Source organism: Paroedura picta, chromosome 5, assembly GCF_049243985.1.
Source record: "Paroedura picta isolate Pp20150507F chromosome 5, Ppicta_v3.0, whole genome shotgun sequence".
Classification (NCBI taxonomy): Eukaryota; Metazoa; Chordata; class Lepidosauria; order Squamata; family Gekkonidae; genus Paroedura; species Paroedura picta.
The window spans coordinates 35,786,267-35,803,041 of record NC_135373.1 but is presented as its reverse complement, the minus strand read 5'-3'; the positions used below and the strand labels follow the sequence as shown (position 1 = coordinate 35,803,041).

The 16,775-nt window shown below is 44.8% G+C and overlaps 1 protein-coding gene across 2 annotated transcripts; it reads right to left on the bottom strand.

The window, feature by feature from the left end:
• Positions 1–349: 349 nt before the first annotated feature.
• TRNAU1AP (tRNA selenocysteine 1 associated protein 1) lies at positions 350–16,191 on the bottom strand. 2 transcript variants are annotated; one of them, XM_077337215.1, is made up of 9 exons: positions 15,937–16,191; positions 14,344–14,441; positions 10,046–10,145; positions 7,856–7,908; positions 7,050–7,181; positions 6,304–6,423; positions 2,759–2,921; positions 1,452–1,485; positions 350–913 (listed from the first exon to the last, which is right to left on the bottom strand). In XM_077337215.1, the coding sequence occupies exons 1-9, from the start codon at positions 15,961–15,963 to the stop codon at positions 762–764; spliced, it is 879 nt and encodes a 292-aa protein (XP_077193330.1). In that variant the 5' UTR covers positions 15,964–16,191; the 3' UTR covers positions 350–761. The 2 variants fall into 2 exon arrangements, with proteins under 2 accessions (XP_077193330.1, XP_077193331.1); XM_077337216.1 differs by having other exon boundaries at positions 350–895; positions 15,937–16,188.
• Between the last annotated feature and the right edge of the window lie 584 nt (positions 16,192–16,775).

Genomic DNA, 16,775 nt, shown 5'->3' with positions numbered 1-16,775 from the left:
GTTGGAAGGGGCCATACAGGCCATCTAGTCCTGGGAAGTCAATATACAGTCCCGGGAAGTCAATATACATATAAGGGAAGTCAATATACAGAGCAGATAATACTGAACTAGACAAACCAGTAAAGCTGACCCAGTTTAAAAGCAGCTTCTTACACAGTATGTTCACCACCTGAAAGCCACCCCCCTTCTCCCTGGTAAACAGGACTCTTCTCCAGTAAAACCTCAATGAACGAATAGCTTCAACCCTTGAACATCCAGCAAGGTGGGTCACCTAGGGCATTTCCTCCCATAACTTTCCCTGCCTCATAATCCCATCTCCACAACGAGAGGATACCACAGTCATCCTATCTACAGTGGAAAAAGATAATTTTTTTATTGTACATCGAAGTAAAAGTTTTCCCACATCATCTTTTCCCCCATCCCGTCTCTTAAAGTTCATAAATTACAACTCCGACAAGTGTTAACAGTCTGCTCTGAGACCAAAAACCAAAAAAATAATTCAAACACCCCCCTCCAAAAAACAAAACTAAGTGTCTTTTAGTTCTAAATTTTCATAATGAATAAAAGCGTGACCGCAATGCTCCTCTGTCCCTCGCCATGTCCAGGAAGTGCCACGGGACTTCCTCCGTACTGCTCTGGAGTCGGAAGAGGCAGAGGAAACGGAGGCCAATCCATTCGCAGCGGCTGGCTCCGTGTGCTTGGCAGAGGCCCTGGGCACGCTGGCTCATTGCTTGGAGATGGCGCATCTGCAATGCAGGCCCTTACACGGCTTGGATCTCTGCAGAGACACTGTCCAAAGGCTGCCAGTGGCATTCTATCAAGGCGTCGTAGAGCTCCTCGCTCTGTTCCATGAATTGCTTGTTGGCTTCGCTCACGTCCATCTGGGGCATCGGATCTGGAAGTGGAAAGAAGCCTACATGAGTGAATCTCGGGTGGATGCAAACAGCGGTCTCAACTAAGATCTAGAGAGGGAGACCCTTCATTTGTTCAGGTGCTTCACTTATACCCTGCCTTTCACCTCACCAGGGACCCAAAGCAGCAAGAGGTCATTTTCAATTTTATTCCCACCTGTCAGGCATTCTAAGTGCCATTCTAAGATCCTGGAAATCAATAGGCCAGGGGTATAATAATGCCTATCTTGTCATTGTGAGAGTACAAAGCCTTCGGGGAGTGGGGCAAAATACAGAGTGGGGCAACATACAGAGAGAAGGGGAGTCACCAAAATGAGCTGAGGATGGAACGTATACTGTATTTGATCCCGGGGGATTCCTAGAGGTGCCGCAAGATTATTTTTTTCTCATTACACCCTCTTTATTCACCATCATGATTATATTCTTATAGCATTCTGCTGCTCCAGAAAATCTCTGGAGTTCACAGTACTCCCTTTGGGCAGTTAGCAGATAAAGGCCAAGGGCTATTTCTAACACAAGAATTAAAATAAGCAAACCTACCTTCCAACGCATCTTCACCAACCTCTTCGTAGGACTGAAATAACAAGAATGACAAAGTTGTGAAGGAATCACAAAAGACCTCTGCAGCACTGTAATATGGTACATTAGCTGATTTTTTTTACCCCCTGTATATATCTTCTGGCCTTGACTACTACTGTAGGCAAAACACTAAGGAGGCCTTTTTCCACTAGGCAAGCCTCCCTCCATAAGAAAGCAGCCCCCCTGTATCTGACACACTTGCCCAGCTTTTTACTACTATTAATGCTGCTGCCCAAGAGAGGCATAATAAATACATCATTTATTTATTAGTAAATGTATATACTGCCCCCCTATGTGGACAGGCTCAGGGTGGTTTGCAACATGATAAAATCGGTTTAAAATACAATAAAATAAATAATTTTGCCAAATAGTCTGATCTACCACTACTTCTCCATGTATTCAGTATTTAATGGTGGGATTTTATTTTGGAGAGGGGAGGCCCATCTGATTTTATTTGCTTGTTCTGGTCTCGGTCATATGCCTGGTGGAAAAGTGCTTTTTTGCAGGCTCTGTGGAACTTGAATAGTTCTGTTAAGGCTCAGGTCTCAGCTGGCAACTGATCCCACCAGCTTGGAGCCAGGGACCAAAAGATCCTGGCTCTGGTCAAGGCCAGACATACTTTTTTCAGGCCAGGAACCTCCAACAAGTTAGCATTTGAAGTCTGTCATGCTCTTTTGAGAACATACGGGAAAAGGCATTCCCTCAGATATGCTGGGTCCAGACCGCATAAGGCCTTAAAAGGTTACAACCAGGACCTTAAACTTGATTCAGAATTTCACTGGTAACCAATGCAGCCGATGGCAGGTAGGTCATCTATGGGCATGTGCTGGCAGGGGTTCATGGGAATTGTAGTCCATGGACACCTGGAGAGCTACAATTTAGCCACTCCTGCACTAGAGTAAAAACTTGCTAGCCTTGCAGCTACCAGCTGTTTATTCAGAGAGCCAGCATGATACAATGCTTAGGAGGAGTTGCCTCCAATCTAGAGAATTGGGTTTGATTCCCCACTCATCCACATGCAGCCAGTTGGGTGACCTTGGACCAGTCACAGTTCTCTCAGAGCTCTCTCAGCCTCACTACCTCACAGGGTATCTATTGTGGGGAGAGGAAGGGAAGGCAATTGTAAGCTACTTTGAGACTCATTTGGGTAGTAAAAAGGATACAAAAAAACCCAGCCCTTGTTATTATTCCTCCCTAGTAGTAACTATTCTGAACAATTTCTCAACATCCAGGCTGGCGTGCCGCACATGTGTTTCATTCTGGCTCACCTGCATGGTGCTTTGTGTGTAGCCGTAATGTGGATAACTATAGCTGTAACTGCCTGTGTTCTGGTCATACCCCCACTGGGCATAATAGTTCTGATATTGCTGGTAGTACTGGTTGTAGGTATAGTTGTACATCTGATTGTATTCGACTGTTTTCAACCGGTTACTGTGGCAGGAGGAAGGGGAAAAAATCACAAAGTTACTAAAATGTATTAGGGGACGAAAATAACAACAAAAACACACAGAGCAGCAGTACAATATTATCAACAACAAAATCTTTAGGATAGGCATAGTGCTGGAAAGAGAACTTTGAAAACATGTGTTCATCATCAGCTCTCCAGTTGTCTCTGCCCTCCCACTCTTCGCCTTCTTTCTTTCCCAGCTCTTTGCCAGCAACATACCCTCTCCCCATCTTTCCTTCTTCCATGATACTCCCCATTCTCTGCAGTCTCCCTCCACATTGGTTTCCACCATAGCTCCTTTTCCTCTTTTATCTCAGGTTTTTACTACCAGGACTCGAGGGTAGCCCAATGAAATTGACTGATGGTGGTTTGAAGGCCAAAGAAACCATGCAACTAATTGAAAATCAGTGTGGTGGAGCGGACTGTGCATCGGACTAGGACCTGGATTCAAATTCCTGGAATAAAAATATCCTAGACAGATGATGTATGACATTCACTGCTATAAGATGTGTCAAAGTTTGCTTAAAGGACTATTTAGGCAAATGTGTCACAATAGCTGTTACCCAGGACGGTGTTCCGGAACCTCCACATACTGAGGCAGTAATATTCAGAATAGGAGTGCTTATTGGGGATGGGGAAAGAGGAAGAAGTAGGAAAAGACAGCAGGGCCTTGGTTATGGGCTTCTTGGGGCACCTGATCAAAAATGATGCTGGATAACATGAACCCTTTAATCTGATTAAGCAGCATTCTTATTCCCTATCCTTTCACCAGTTTCTGCTGTTCTGGACAGTCCCTACACCTGCCCACCTCATGCCAAAAGAGATACCATTCCAACTTTTCCTTGCCTGCCCGTATAGCTCCTCCTGCCTCTTGGCCAAATTGAGCTTTCCAATGCCTTCCAGATTTTAAAAAGTTATCTTTTTTAAAAACACGGCTTCTTGGCAAAACTGCTCTAGAACAAAACTGTAATAGAGCAGTGACTGAGAGGTCGAACCTACCAAGGGAGTGTCAAAGTGATTGCTGTTGAAATACTGTTCTAGTTGGTATGTTATTGTTATATTGATATTGATAGTGTTCTATGTAAATGTTCCAAAATGTTTTATGTAAACCGCCCAGAGCCGTAAAGAAGGGTGGTATAAAAATCTAAACAAACAATTAATTAAATGCAAAAGAATAAAGCCCAGAGGATAAGAAAATATTATACCTAATAATTAAGCAGATTCATATGGGAGCAAATGGCCCTTTTACACTCGCCGTGTCCAGGGCTAAGGGATTCATAGCTAAGAAACTTCACTTCATCATTTGTATAATTTACATTTTATCCCTAGCCGCCTAAGGGCTCACAGTAGCGTACAGAGTTTAATCCTTTGCTTCATTTATAAGTTACTTTTCTGACAGAGACCCAAAGGAGCTCACATCAATCTCACTCCTGTCATTTTACCCTCACGGCAACATTGTGAGGTAGATTAAGCGGAGAGGGAATGACCAGGCCAAGGTCACCTAGAGAGGTTCCATGAGAGAGTGGGGATTTGAACCTAGGTCTCACGGATCCTCAACTGGCACTCTCTTGAACTGCTGGCAAACAACATAGTAAGCCTCTGGGCTCTTCCGCCAACCTGTCAGCATCTTACATTACCAGGCTTGGGAGAAGAGAAAGAGGAATCTGTCAGCAAGGCACAGCCCTTTTTAAGGAAAGTTGTATATTAAAAAAATAAGGCTGGTAACGGGGTTTTGTATGGAGTGCAATGAACGCAGCCCTCCCTCACTTCTGTTACAGAAATCCACTGGGACTAAGGAGAGTTTTTCACAACGCCTGGCCCAGAAAAAGCATCTGTTGCTGTAACCGCTTTGAGACAGCAAAAGGGCTCCTTAACAATTCCCCCTGGAGCTATAGTAGTATGTTTCTTGGCCCTGTTTAATTGTACTTCATAATAGGCCAAGTGAGTTGAGCTTGCAATAGCACCTGAGGGAAAGGAATGGGAGAAAGGTCTGTGGCACGACAGAGGAAGGCGTTCCCACCGCTGAGCAACAGTATGCTGCCCTGGAAACGCTGATGTGATCTTCCAAGAACCAAGCGGTCACAAAAGACAGGACTCTGAGGCTATGTTTGAACACAATAAACTGGAGCTTATATACTGTGGGTTCCTCAAGTCCCACTATCCCAACACAGAAGGTCCAGTGAATCCACGGTTTGCTGATCAGCGCCAAGCTGAGATTTCAATACGGGTTTGTGGCTGGTTTGTTAACCACAATTTGTACAAACTGCAGTTTGTTGGGACACAGAAATCCCCCAAACCACTGTTTATTTAATTAATTTAGATATATCTACATCCCAGTTTTCCCCCCAATGGGGACCCAAAGCATTCTCCCCTCCTCCTTTTGTCCACACAACGATCCTGTGAGATAGGCTAGGCTGCATTTTGAGGTTGCCCTCCCTCAAGGGATGGCAAGGAAGCTAAAAGCAGACAAATCTCAATTCATATGCTGTTGCCAGACAAGCTGCATCAATTTACTGGGATGTCTGAACATAGCTTAGTGCTAGAGTGTTTTCATCAGCTTCAGGGCTATTCTGTCATCTTCCTAAGAAGATCTCATCTCTGTGTCTTGTTTGGTGTAGAGCCAGTTGGGTGTAGTGATTAGGAGCGCGGACTTCTAACCTGGCGAGCCGGGTTCGATTCTGCACTCCCCCACATGCAGCCAGCTGAGTGACCTTGGGCTCGCCACAGCACTGATCAAGCTGTTCTGACAGAGCAAAAATATCAGGGCCCTCTCAGCCTCACCCACCTCACAGGGTGTCTGTTGTGGGGAGAGGAAAGGGAAGTTGACTGTAAGCTGCTTTGAGCCTCCTTCGGGTAGAGAAAAGCAGCATAAAAGAACCAACTCTTCCTTTTCTTCCCTTAAGTGAGGGGTCCCCAACCTTTCTGAGCCTTTGTGCACATTGGAAATGCTGGCACAGGATCTTGGGCACAATCCCAACACATGATGGATTGAGATCAAGCATAAATCTCATATTAACAGAACACCTTTTGAGATGAACACTTTGTTCAAAAATATTTTCTTGAATATGCACAGCTCACCTTCAGGCAAACAGTTTCTTGTGCTGTGTTAGCAGTTATTGCCCAAGCAGAGAACTCCTGCTGGGCAAAAATTCCACACGCTTTCAAGAGATACTGGACAGGCACCAGGAAAGGTGTTGGAAGGAGCCATGATGCCCGTGAGCTCTACACTGGGGTACGTTTCGGGACAAATTACTAAAATATGTCATTTACTTAAGATTATCTGCATTCAGCCTTTAATAAAAATTCCAAAGTAGCCTCCATATCCCACTCTTGTTAAAATTAATATTCGTATCTTAACACGCTTACGCTTTTGGGATGGCAACGCTCAAGCGTATCGGTTTGGAACCAAGACCCACGGCACCCTGGCACTCGACCAGTGCTCTTTTCTGTTCCAGTTCATCTGAGAATTTCACAAAACCATAGCCCCTGGTCAAAAGTCAGAAATAGTACATTAAAAAAAATAGAGTAACAAATCTCCTTTCAAAAAATTGTCAGAGTATCTATTCTTTTCTCATTCCAAATGGCTGACCTGTTAAAATCTCATTCCTGGCACATCCCTTAAAAGACAAATACAAATTCAAGAAAAAATCCAGGAAAAATCCAGCAGTCTCGAGAAGACCCACCCTGGGTGGCTAAGAATCCATGCTCTAATTGGAGGACCCTTCAACTGAAAAAAGAAAAACAAAAGATTCTGCTGTGAAGCAGGCTTCACACTTCAACATGGGAAAAGTAGTGGCACATTAAAGTCAAGTGAGGGGGGACAGATGAGAGTGGCAGACTTTCCATTTTTTTTAAATCTTCTGAAACTAGGATGTAGGCCCACTACATCCAGAGGGCAGCTTCTGCAACCTTCAAGATCTGCAGCATTCAGTACCATTTGTTTATTACTATCTCTCGCTCTCACTCTGACACACAGACATACGAAATATGGATTCCAACACTATATCTTCCTAGATCTCATTTTTCTTTATCAACCCGTGCAAGGAAGGAAAACCACCCTCCCTCTCCCAGCAACTCACACAATTATCAGGAACCCAAAGCAGAACACTTACTTGGAAACGCCCGTCTGGTCTACAACAACTTTGCCACCTCTGCAAGAGGGGTATACTTTTACGAAGAATTCATATATCATCCCATCATCCACATCTGGGGAAAGATCTCCCACAAATAGTGAATATTCTGGGCTAAGGGAAGAAGGGATATAGATCAGAGAATTATAACCACAGATGATGCAGGGAGTACTTGCCAGAAAAACAGTGTGGGGCTTCCCCTCTGAATCAGGACCATACATACTTTTTACAGTCAGGATCTGAGTCTGGGGAAAGCCAAGCTATTTGGATCCAAGCTAGCAATGTACTTGCTGCAACACTTGCCCTGCCACCAAATATTACAGGCAACATACCAGACACCTCTACACTTCTGGTAACTACTTTAATGCAAATAACGGATACTTATAGTTGCCCAGTGTTGGAACAGACCAGGGAAACCCCCTGGTCCCCACTCTGGGTGTGTTCTTGGGCCTGTTTCTCTCTACCACACCTATTTCACAGCATTGTTACAAGACTGAGAAAGTTACCCTTTAGTTAACTAAAGGGAAGACAAGGTCCCGTCCCCCCCCGGTGTCCCATCAAGGAAAAAGAAAAGGGGTTGCCTAAAATTCACATATAAGTTAATTTATGTACAATAAAACTTTTTCCTATGTAATCTTTAAAAAAAAAACTAAGGGAAGGATTCATCTTAAATTCAAGATCATTTTCTATTTGGGTTAACAAGCATGTATACCACCCTGAACTCCTTCAAGGACTAGCAAAATAAAAACATAATAGGCATCATGGACAGATAAGACCATTTAGCTTACCTGTTATCTGGCTGCTTTCCATACGTTGCGTAGTTTAATTTAAATCGCTTTGTCTGAAAAAGGAAAGAAAAGCAGCAACTGGTAATTGGTACGCCAGCCCTCTGACGTGATACATTTTTATAATTCCATTTATCCAATATGAATCAAAAGTCAGTATGTGCAATCCGATTTAAACGTCAATATGTAAATTAAAACCACATCAAATCCAATTGATGAAGAGTTTTATCTTTTCTACCTGTGTTACGATCTACTTCTGACCTAGGATACGTTTTAGGGATTTGTAAGGGTGTTTAATGACGGTTACACTGTTTTAAGCTGCATTTGTTTTGTTTCCATATTAAATTAAATTCTTAATTTACATTCAATTAAATGCTCATATTTCAGATCCTTCTTTCTGTTGAACTGGGATTATGAAACGCCAGTCCAAATGATAGCTTGGATGCCAAGCGACGTGAGCAGAAATCAGCAGCAGCAAGGAAATGAGTCCTTGCCTGCTTTCTCCTGCGACAGCCCAATAAAGCCCCCCCCCTCTCACATGAACAGCATTGAATGGGATGCTGGGGTCTGTAGTTGGAGGTGGAACCCTTTAATAAAGAAATCAGCCCACTGAAGAAATAAAACAAAGGTTGGATTCACGCCATTGCCTTGCTACACTTCCTAAGCACTCGTAGGGCTTGGGCTTCCAGGAGGAGCTGATTTCTCAACAATGCAGCTGTTGAAAAACATATTTGATCCCTGGGCCGGAAAAATGAACTGTGAGGGCATTCCCAGCTGGCTTTACCATTTGAAACAGGACACTGAAGCCCAAGGTGTGACTAGTCAAGAGGTATGCACTGCACCCTCCAGTTGGCTTTAAAAGACATCCTGGAAGTTAAACTGGGCTGCATTTCTACAATAAACACATGAAGCTGTCTTATACTGAGTCAGATCCTTGGTTGGTTAAAGTTAGTATTGTCTATTATCAATGGTAGCAGCTCTCTAGAGTCTGAAGCACAGGTTCTCACATCTACCAACTACCCTGCCCTTTTTATTATTATTATTATTATTATTATTATTATTATTATTATTACTGGAGGTGTCAGGGTTTGAACCTGGGACCTTTGCCATGCAAAGCATAGGTTCTACCACTGAGCCATGACCCCCTCCTGTGAAGTGCTTTCTCCTAAGCACTTCCTAACACCTCACATCGTTATTCAGGACTCTTAACTGGTACTACAACTCCATACAGCCATTATCATCATCCTCAAACTAACTGGGAAGCTGAAATCAAGAGAAATAGGTTAGCCAAATGCTATTCAGCAAGATTATGGCTAGTCTCCCTATGAGTTTGCATTACTGATACATAGAATCATAGAGATGGGAGGGATCTCCAGGGTCATCTAGTCCAACCCTTAGCACAATGCAGGGAACTCACAACTACCTGCCCACCCACAGTGACCACATTTCCATGGCCAGATGATGCCCCCCCCTGCCTAAAAAACCCCCAGAATTCCTGGCCAGTCTGGTCCGGAGGAAATTCGCCTCCTGACCCCAAAGTGGTGATCAGCATTACCCTGGGGATGCAATAAAAGGCCACAAGAGCCAAGCTCAGACACAATCCCTTCTGCCCACCCACTTACAATCTGCCTAAGTTTAAAGGATCAGCAGTACTGTCAGATGGCTATCTAGCCTCTGTTTAAAAACTTCCAATGGAGAACCCACCACCTTCCTAGGAAGCTTGTTCCACTGAGGAACCGCTCTGTCAGAAACTTCTTCCGGATGTTTAGCTGAAAATTCTTTAGAATTAATGGGATCCCACTGGTTCTGGTCTGACCCTCTGGGGCAACATAAAACAACTCTACCCCATCCTCTATGTGACAGCCCTTCAAGTACTTGATGGCTATTATATCACCTCTTAGTCGTCTTCTCTCCAACCTAGATAGACCAAGCTCCTTATGATATACTTTTCAGTACACGACACCATCATGACACATGCTAAGTGGCAGGGGGATTGTCATCACAGAATTTAAATTTTTTTAATGTGGGTGCAACTGCTCCCGCTATCTCGGTTGTTAGCAAAGTTTAAGTCTGTTTTCTTTACTGATCATTCATGCCATTCCATATCTGCACAAATGTGATCATGTATGGGAATTATTCCCAAGTGTATATACGATTTGTGCCCTGAGCCTCAATTATTTAATCTATACTTACAGGTGTGGCACCAGGAAGAGGTTTGCCGTTGATTTTATGTAAACACTTTTCAGCAGTGGCTAGATCTGCAAATTCCACGAAGCAGTAGCCTGCTGGAATCCTGGAAACAGAGGAACATCTGGTAAGATTCAGGCTTAGAACCAGCTTAGGCAGGAACAGCTGAAGTTGATGTATCTTAAGGTAGTCTTCACCGTATTTATTAGGATGTGCTTACCATGCTGTCTAACATTGTCATCTAGTTTTATTATACAGTTGACTGCATGAAATATGTTTCATGGCACTGCTCCCAAATCTTGTAACTCTGCTTTAACGTCTACATCATACTGCAATTTCAAAGCAACATTCCTTAATTTTACTGGCTGAATACATTATACTGTTTTTTACTGGATTGTTTTCAGCTGTAATCCACCTTGAGTCACAGCAAGAAAGGTAAAATATAACTGAAATAAACAGAATATTTTTTGTCTAGGCCTTGGGTGTCTGTCAATGGGACACCACCTTCCTATGGCTCGCGTCGCTGGTGGAAGGTTCCTGGCACTGGTTCAACACACTGGGCCTGACTGCTTGAAATCTCCCGCCAGCCCCAGTCTGTTCTCTCTCCAGTGTTCTGGGCATTTCCCCTCCTCAAATGTTGCCCAGCAATCTGCTTGCCTGTCACTGCTCCAATCAACTTGGGGCTCTGCAATCCTGTGCTCTGGGCAAATCGTTCACTTGGTGACATCCCCACCAGCCAGTTCTCGCCCTGCCTGCCATCTACACTTGGGCGCCTTGCAGAACCCTGGCAGTAAGTTCTTCAACTCCCCGGAAGGGACTCTGGGGGACCCTACCATATCACAGCCCCTCTGCTCTGTGTGGGTTAGAGGTTTTGAGTGAGTCAGGGGGATCGAGCCCTTGAAATTTGGGATGCAAACAATTTGCCATGGGGGCAAGAACAGAATGCCTCCCCCTCCTCTGGCAACACATGATCATCAAACTCAAAATGGGCTCTGAAATAATTTTGTTGCCTTCTTGACTGTATTCAGAGAACAAACTATCCACGCTTTGTTTGGTTTTATCTGAACGGCAAACCAGAAAGTCTTCAATTTTCATGCCATTCACAAGAAGAGCATCCGTTAGCCTTAGGACTTCTGCTCTGGTTTTTACCATGACAAGCCTTAATTTGTGCATGGCATATGAATATTGACAACTTAAAGCCCTTGGAATTGACTATTCAGTTTGCTGAGAGCTCCAATATTACCGAGGAATCTTCAAAAAGAAGCACATTTTTTTATAACCGTTGCCATCTAGAATCAATGACAATGTTTCATGTAGAGCCATGGATGGAAAAAAATCAGGATGCTCTGTGGAGTTCCCCAATGTGGCGCCCATGAGCACTTTTTAATACTTCCCAGGCATCCACTGAGCTTTTCAGATAGTAGATGGGGCCATTGTAAGGCAGGGCTCATTAGGGGCTCCCCTCGTTCAAATAGAAGTATTTTCCATGGCTGTAACAGCAGCCACAGGAGGATCAGGACTGGTAAACATGCAGGGTTACTTTAGTCAGTGTGTGGTTACATTCACCCTTTTCTCTCCCCTGCAGATACTTTTACAAAGCGAGGAGGGAAATATTGCATTTGGCTCAATCTGCTTATAGTAGCCATTTTGAGTTTGACTCCACCTCCCATGCCAGTCATTTTGGGGTGGTGCTTCCTCTCAAAATCCCAAAGGCACCCTCCAGGCTAAAGCAGGATGGGGACCCCGTGCTGCAGGCAATGCAAATAAAATATACTAAAATTAAGTTGCTCAATCTACAAAGAGCTCCTGATGTAGCCAAGACACTATGCAGCAGCTTCGAGAGAAGCTAATAACACTTAATTAGAAGATCTGCTTGCATTTTATAAGCCCACATTTGCATAAAAATACGTTTCACAAGAGCAGAGTCAATCACCACTCCTTAAAACATGGAGACAAACAGCTCCTGATGCACTTTTGTGAATATTGAGAATTTTACTATTTTGAGAATATGCATAGCTTTCAAGGTTAGAAAGAAAATATTTTTTTAAAAATCAGTGTTTTTTAAATAATGGATCATTTTAAAAATTATTCAGAGTAAAAGAAACCAAGCCTTCTGGGCCACCTCATCTGGAACATGACTCAGGAGGAGGATGACCAAGAAGTGTTGATTCCAATCAGAATTAATCATTTGATACTTCATGGTCCAGTGTCTTGAGGGCTGACTCATTCCACTTAACACAGAGATTTAAATTTGTTTAAAATAGTTTACTGTTATGATCATTAAAAATTCTAGGCAAACAGCATTGTTACCTGCCTTGAGGCCTGAGGTGCTCAGAAACAATGCAGTTATATAAATATTTTAACTAAAATAAATATCAATGTATTTCAAGACACTGTACAGCTCTTCCTGATCTTTGCCTAAGACCCTTAGATAGCATGCCTCCTAAAAATGAAGTTAAATAAATAAGCCTATTATGTCTTTGGATCCTGTAACTCTTGTAGCTACACTGGGACCTAGGATTTCCTTCACACACAAAAAATGTCTCTCTCCATCAAAGACAAACTTTGTGGAACAGAGTCACAAGCTCTGTCTACATTGATACAAAAGACTGGTCAGTTTTGTAAATGCAGGGACAGTTATAACACAGGGGTTATGTAGGCTTTAATATCTAATTTCCATCTCCCAACACATTTTTCCCAAAGGCCATCTGTAGCAGCAGCCTACAAGGCATGGTGGTCAGTTACTGGGAGAAAATTTTACTCTTTTTCAAAGAGCAAGCAGAAGTGTGTCAGGGAGAGCATCTGGACTCACTGAGGGTGTTGCGTTCAAGTAGTTCAAACTTTGGCTCCTGCATGACTGATAGGAAGGAGGAGCCTTTTCACACCTACCTCTGATATCAGACAATACTGTAATGGAAATTAAAAGGGAGATCACTTCCTACACAAAACAACATAAGAAGAATTCTGTTTGATCACACCAGTGGTCCATGCAGTTTGGCATTGTCTCAAATTGCATGCCTACCAATTGCATGAGAAACCTCAGCCTTCCCTCACTATTGTCTCCTGGCATTGGTATTCAGAGGCTTGCTGCTATTTTATGGAGACTGCCTTCACTCACCACTACTAGCAGTCACTGAGGAACCCAACCTCCATGAATGTATCTCACCCCTTTTTAAAGCCATCTGTGCTTGTCGCCATCACAACATTCTTTGGCAGTGAATTCCTTTCCTAGAACTGAGGCTGGTCTTCCATCTTCCACTTCCAGTGCCCATCTGAAATTCTATTTTTGTTGTTGTTATGTGCGAAGTCGTGTCCGACCCATCGCAACCCCATGGACAATGATCCTCCAGGCCTTCCTGTCCTCTACCATTCCCCGGAGTCCATTTAAGTTTGCACCTACTCTTTCAGTGACTCCATCCAGCCACCTCATTCTCTGTCGTCCCCTTCTTCTTTTGCCCTCGATCGCTCCCAGCATTAGGCTCTTCTCCAGGGAGTCCTTCCTTCTCATGAGGTGGCCAAAGTATTTGAGTTTCATCTTCAGGATCTGGCCTTCTAAAGAGCAGTCAGGGTTGATCTCCTCTAGGACTGACCGGTTTGTTCGCCTTGCAGTCCAAGGGACTCGCAAGAGTCTATTTCTATTAGACTCGCAAGAGTCTAATTCTATTTAAGACTTGCCAATAAACCAGAGACCCACAGACTGAAACTCTGCTCCAGTTTTATGTGGAAAGGAATCACTGGTTTTCCCCTATCTTGCACTTATATGGATCACTCTCCCCTGGCTTGAAACCTGGGCTTTTTGTAAATTTCGGATTCAGGACATCTAGACTAGAGAATTCTGCTTTTTTTGAGAGGAGCAGGGGACCCCGTTTTTTGAAGGCATTTATACTTTCGCATTTCAAAAATATGCCAAATAGTACAACTACATAAGCCAGGTATTTGATTGAGGCCAGAGCAAGGAAGATGTGGGCCTCTTCTGGAGCCAGCCAATACATCGGGTTACCCCGTGTTTTCCCCCCGGGGCATTTTTAAGGGGTCTGTTGAGCAGAAGACGGTTGTTGCCACCTAGGGTGGTTTAACGGGGTTTTCAGATTGTTTTAATGGGGTTTTACTGTTACCTGCTACGAGCCACTGTGTAGGAGTGGCAGGCTACAAACTGAAAAATAAATACATAAACTATCAACAGTGAGTTTTAAGTTGTTAAAAACAAAACAAAAATCATTTTACTTTCACCCATGGCTCCATCAACTCTAGAAAACATTGCAGCTCTAATTAAGAGGATAGCAAAAATGGAAAGAAATCCATACCCTGTCAATCTGTTTCGAATGATTTTGACGCTCAGAACCAGTTCCCCCATAGTGGCGAATGCTCTTGAAATGAAGTTCTCATCCATATATGGCTCTAACTAAACAAGCAAACAAACAAACAAATGAGACAGGAAAAAATAACAGCAAAGCAATGGAAGTTGCACTGTTACAATAGCTCGGCTTCAGTTAAAAGTAGCTAGTGGCACTAAACGGTCTGACGTTAGGGTTTTAAAAGGCACACATGGGTAAACCTGAACTCTGCCAAAGTTTGAGTCTTTGAAGATGACTGGAAAGGCAGGGCAGAAAAGTTGGATGAACTACAGAGGTTGGATTCTCCTACTCCCAAATACTACAAACTTGGCTTCAGAAGAGAGAAGATGAAACAACAGTGGAAACACAAGGGATTTTTATGATTTCTGGCAAATCTAATGTTATAGCAATAAATAAACTATTAGGCATTATGGTTAACAGTGAAACCCTATGCAAACTACTCCCATGTAAGCCACTGAAACCTATTGTACATAAGACATGGCTTCACAACAAGCTTGTGAGCTAGACTAGGGTGAACCAGAACATCAGCAATGCTCATGGCTGACTGGGAGTTTGAACCCAAATCTCTCAAATCCTCATCCAATGTTATGCCAGTCAGGCAACACTGGCTTTCCTGGCCCATATAAAAAGTTCAGTACCCTTTCCCTGCACCTGAGCTAACCTGATGCTTCCAGGAAGTTCACAACAGAGCACAATTCCAGAAGTGCCACTGTGTTAGCGTCCAGCAGCGGAAACAAACATAAGGCCAGGGGCAACTTAAAACTCCAGCACAAGCTTTCACAAGCCCGCACTCCCTTTTTCAAATGTGTGTGAAGAGGGCACTCATAGCATTATTTATACCCGTTAACAGCAATCAGAAAGCAGAGGAGAAGCCAAGAAGCAAGTTCAAAATAATAATCAATAGGCAGGCACCTCTGACAACATGACTTGTCTCACAAAAGCTACTGCCAACACATTGTTATCATAACTTTTGCTAGTCAAACTGGGGGGGGGGGGGGAGAGGGAGAGAGAGACCTGAAAGGGAATGGAAAAAAATAAACACAGGGCAGAAAAGCAACACCTATGACCACATGACAGCACTGAACACTCAAGAGGTAGACTGCCTCTGCACCTGGTGGCTCCACTCCTTAACTCATGGCATCAAGCAACACTCACGCCCTCCTTCCGAAGCCGTCTTGTGGCAAGGAATTCCACCAGCCAACTAAAGCTCATTCTGCACACGCTGGATAATGCCCTTTAGAAGCGGATACGCTTGTCCTGCATAGGAAACCCAACTGCAAAAGCCCCTTGGAAGCGCATGATCCAGCCTGTGTGACACAGGATTCACTCCGCTTGCCCTGCGAGCAGCAGCGGCGGCGGCGGGAGATTGCCCAAAGTGAAAGAACGAGCACTAACCCCAAGTGGCCAGCCCCACTTCCCCGGGGCAAAAAGCCCGCATGCTCCCAGGCTCTGCCCAGCCGTGTGCGTGTGTGTATCATGGGCTGGCTGGGGGGGGGGGTCCCTACTCCTGCCCCTGCCCCTGCCTCCCTCGGCCCCACTCACGTCGCCCATCCACAGGCTGGCGGCCATGCTGCTCCCGCGGCCCAGGGCGGCGGAGGGAGAGGGGCGACGGGGAGGCCTCCCTGCTCAGCCCCGCCGCCGCCTCTTCCGCCGCGTCCTCACGGAGTACTCCAGCGCCGCGGCCCCTCTGGCTGCCCTCCGCCGCTCGCTCGCTCGCTCCCTTCGGAGTCGGCCGCTGCCCCGCCGCCACCGCCGGACGGAGGGAGAGAGGTTGGGCTCGGCGGCGCTCACAGCGACCTCGGCCGGTGCGGAGGAGCAATGGCAGCTCGCGGCGGGACGGGCACGCGGGGTGGGAAGCAAACGGCGGGCAAAAGACAAACTGTCACGGGGCGGCCCAACTGTGGCTTCCCAGGTGTCCGCGGACTACAGTTACCATGAGCCTCTCCTAGCAGGACCATGGCAGGGGCTCATGTGTCCATAGGCACCTGGAGCCCCGGTTGGGCCATCCCTGACTGGAGGAAGAAAACAACATTGGGGTCCAATGGCACGTTTAAGACTAGCAAGGATTTATTCGAGGCATGAGCTTTCCTCAGACAGTGGAAGAAAAGTTTGAGCGCGGCGGCATCTTTAAGACCCACAAAATTTAGCCCCGGGTATAAGTTTCCGTGTGCATGCACGCTTCTCGTTAGCGGGAGAGAAAGGGGAAGAAAATTGGCAGAAAGGGACGACATGGCAAAAAGCAGGAAACAAAAGGACGGAAGAAAAGAAGCGGGGAAAGAATGTTACGAGGGAGGAAAAGGGGGCTGAAAAACAGACGGCAAAAGGAACAAAATAACGACAGAAGATGAAGGAGGGAAGAAGAATTAACAGGAGGAGTAAGG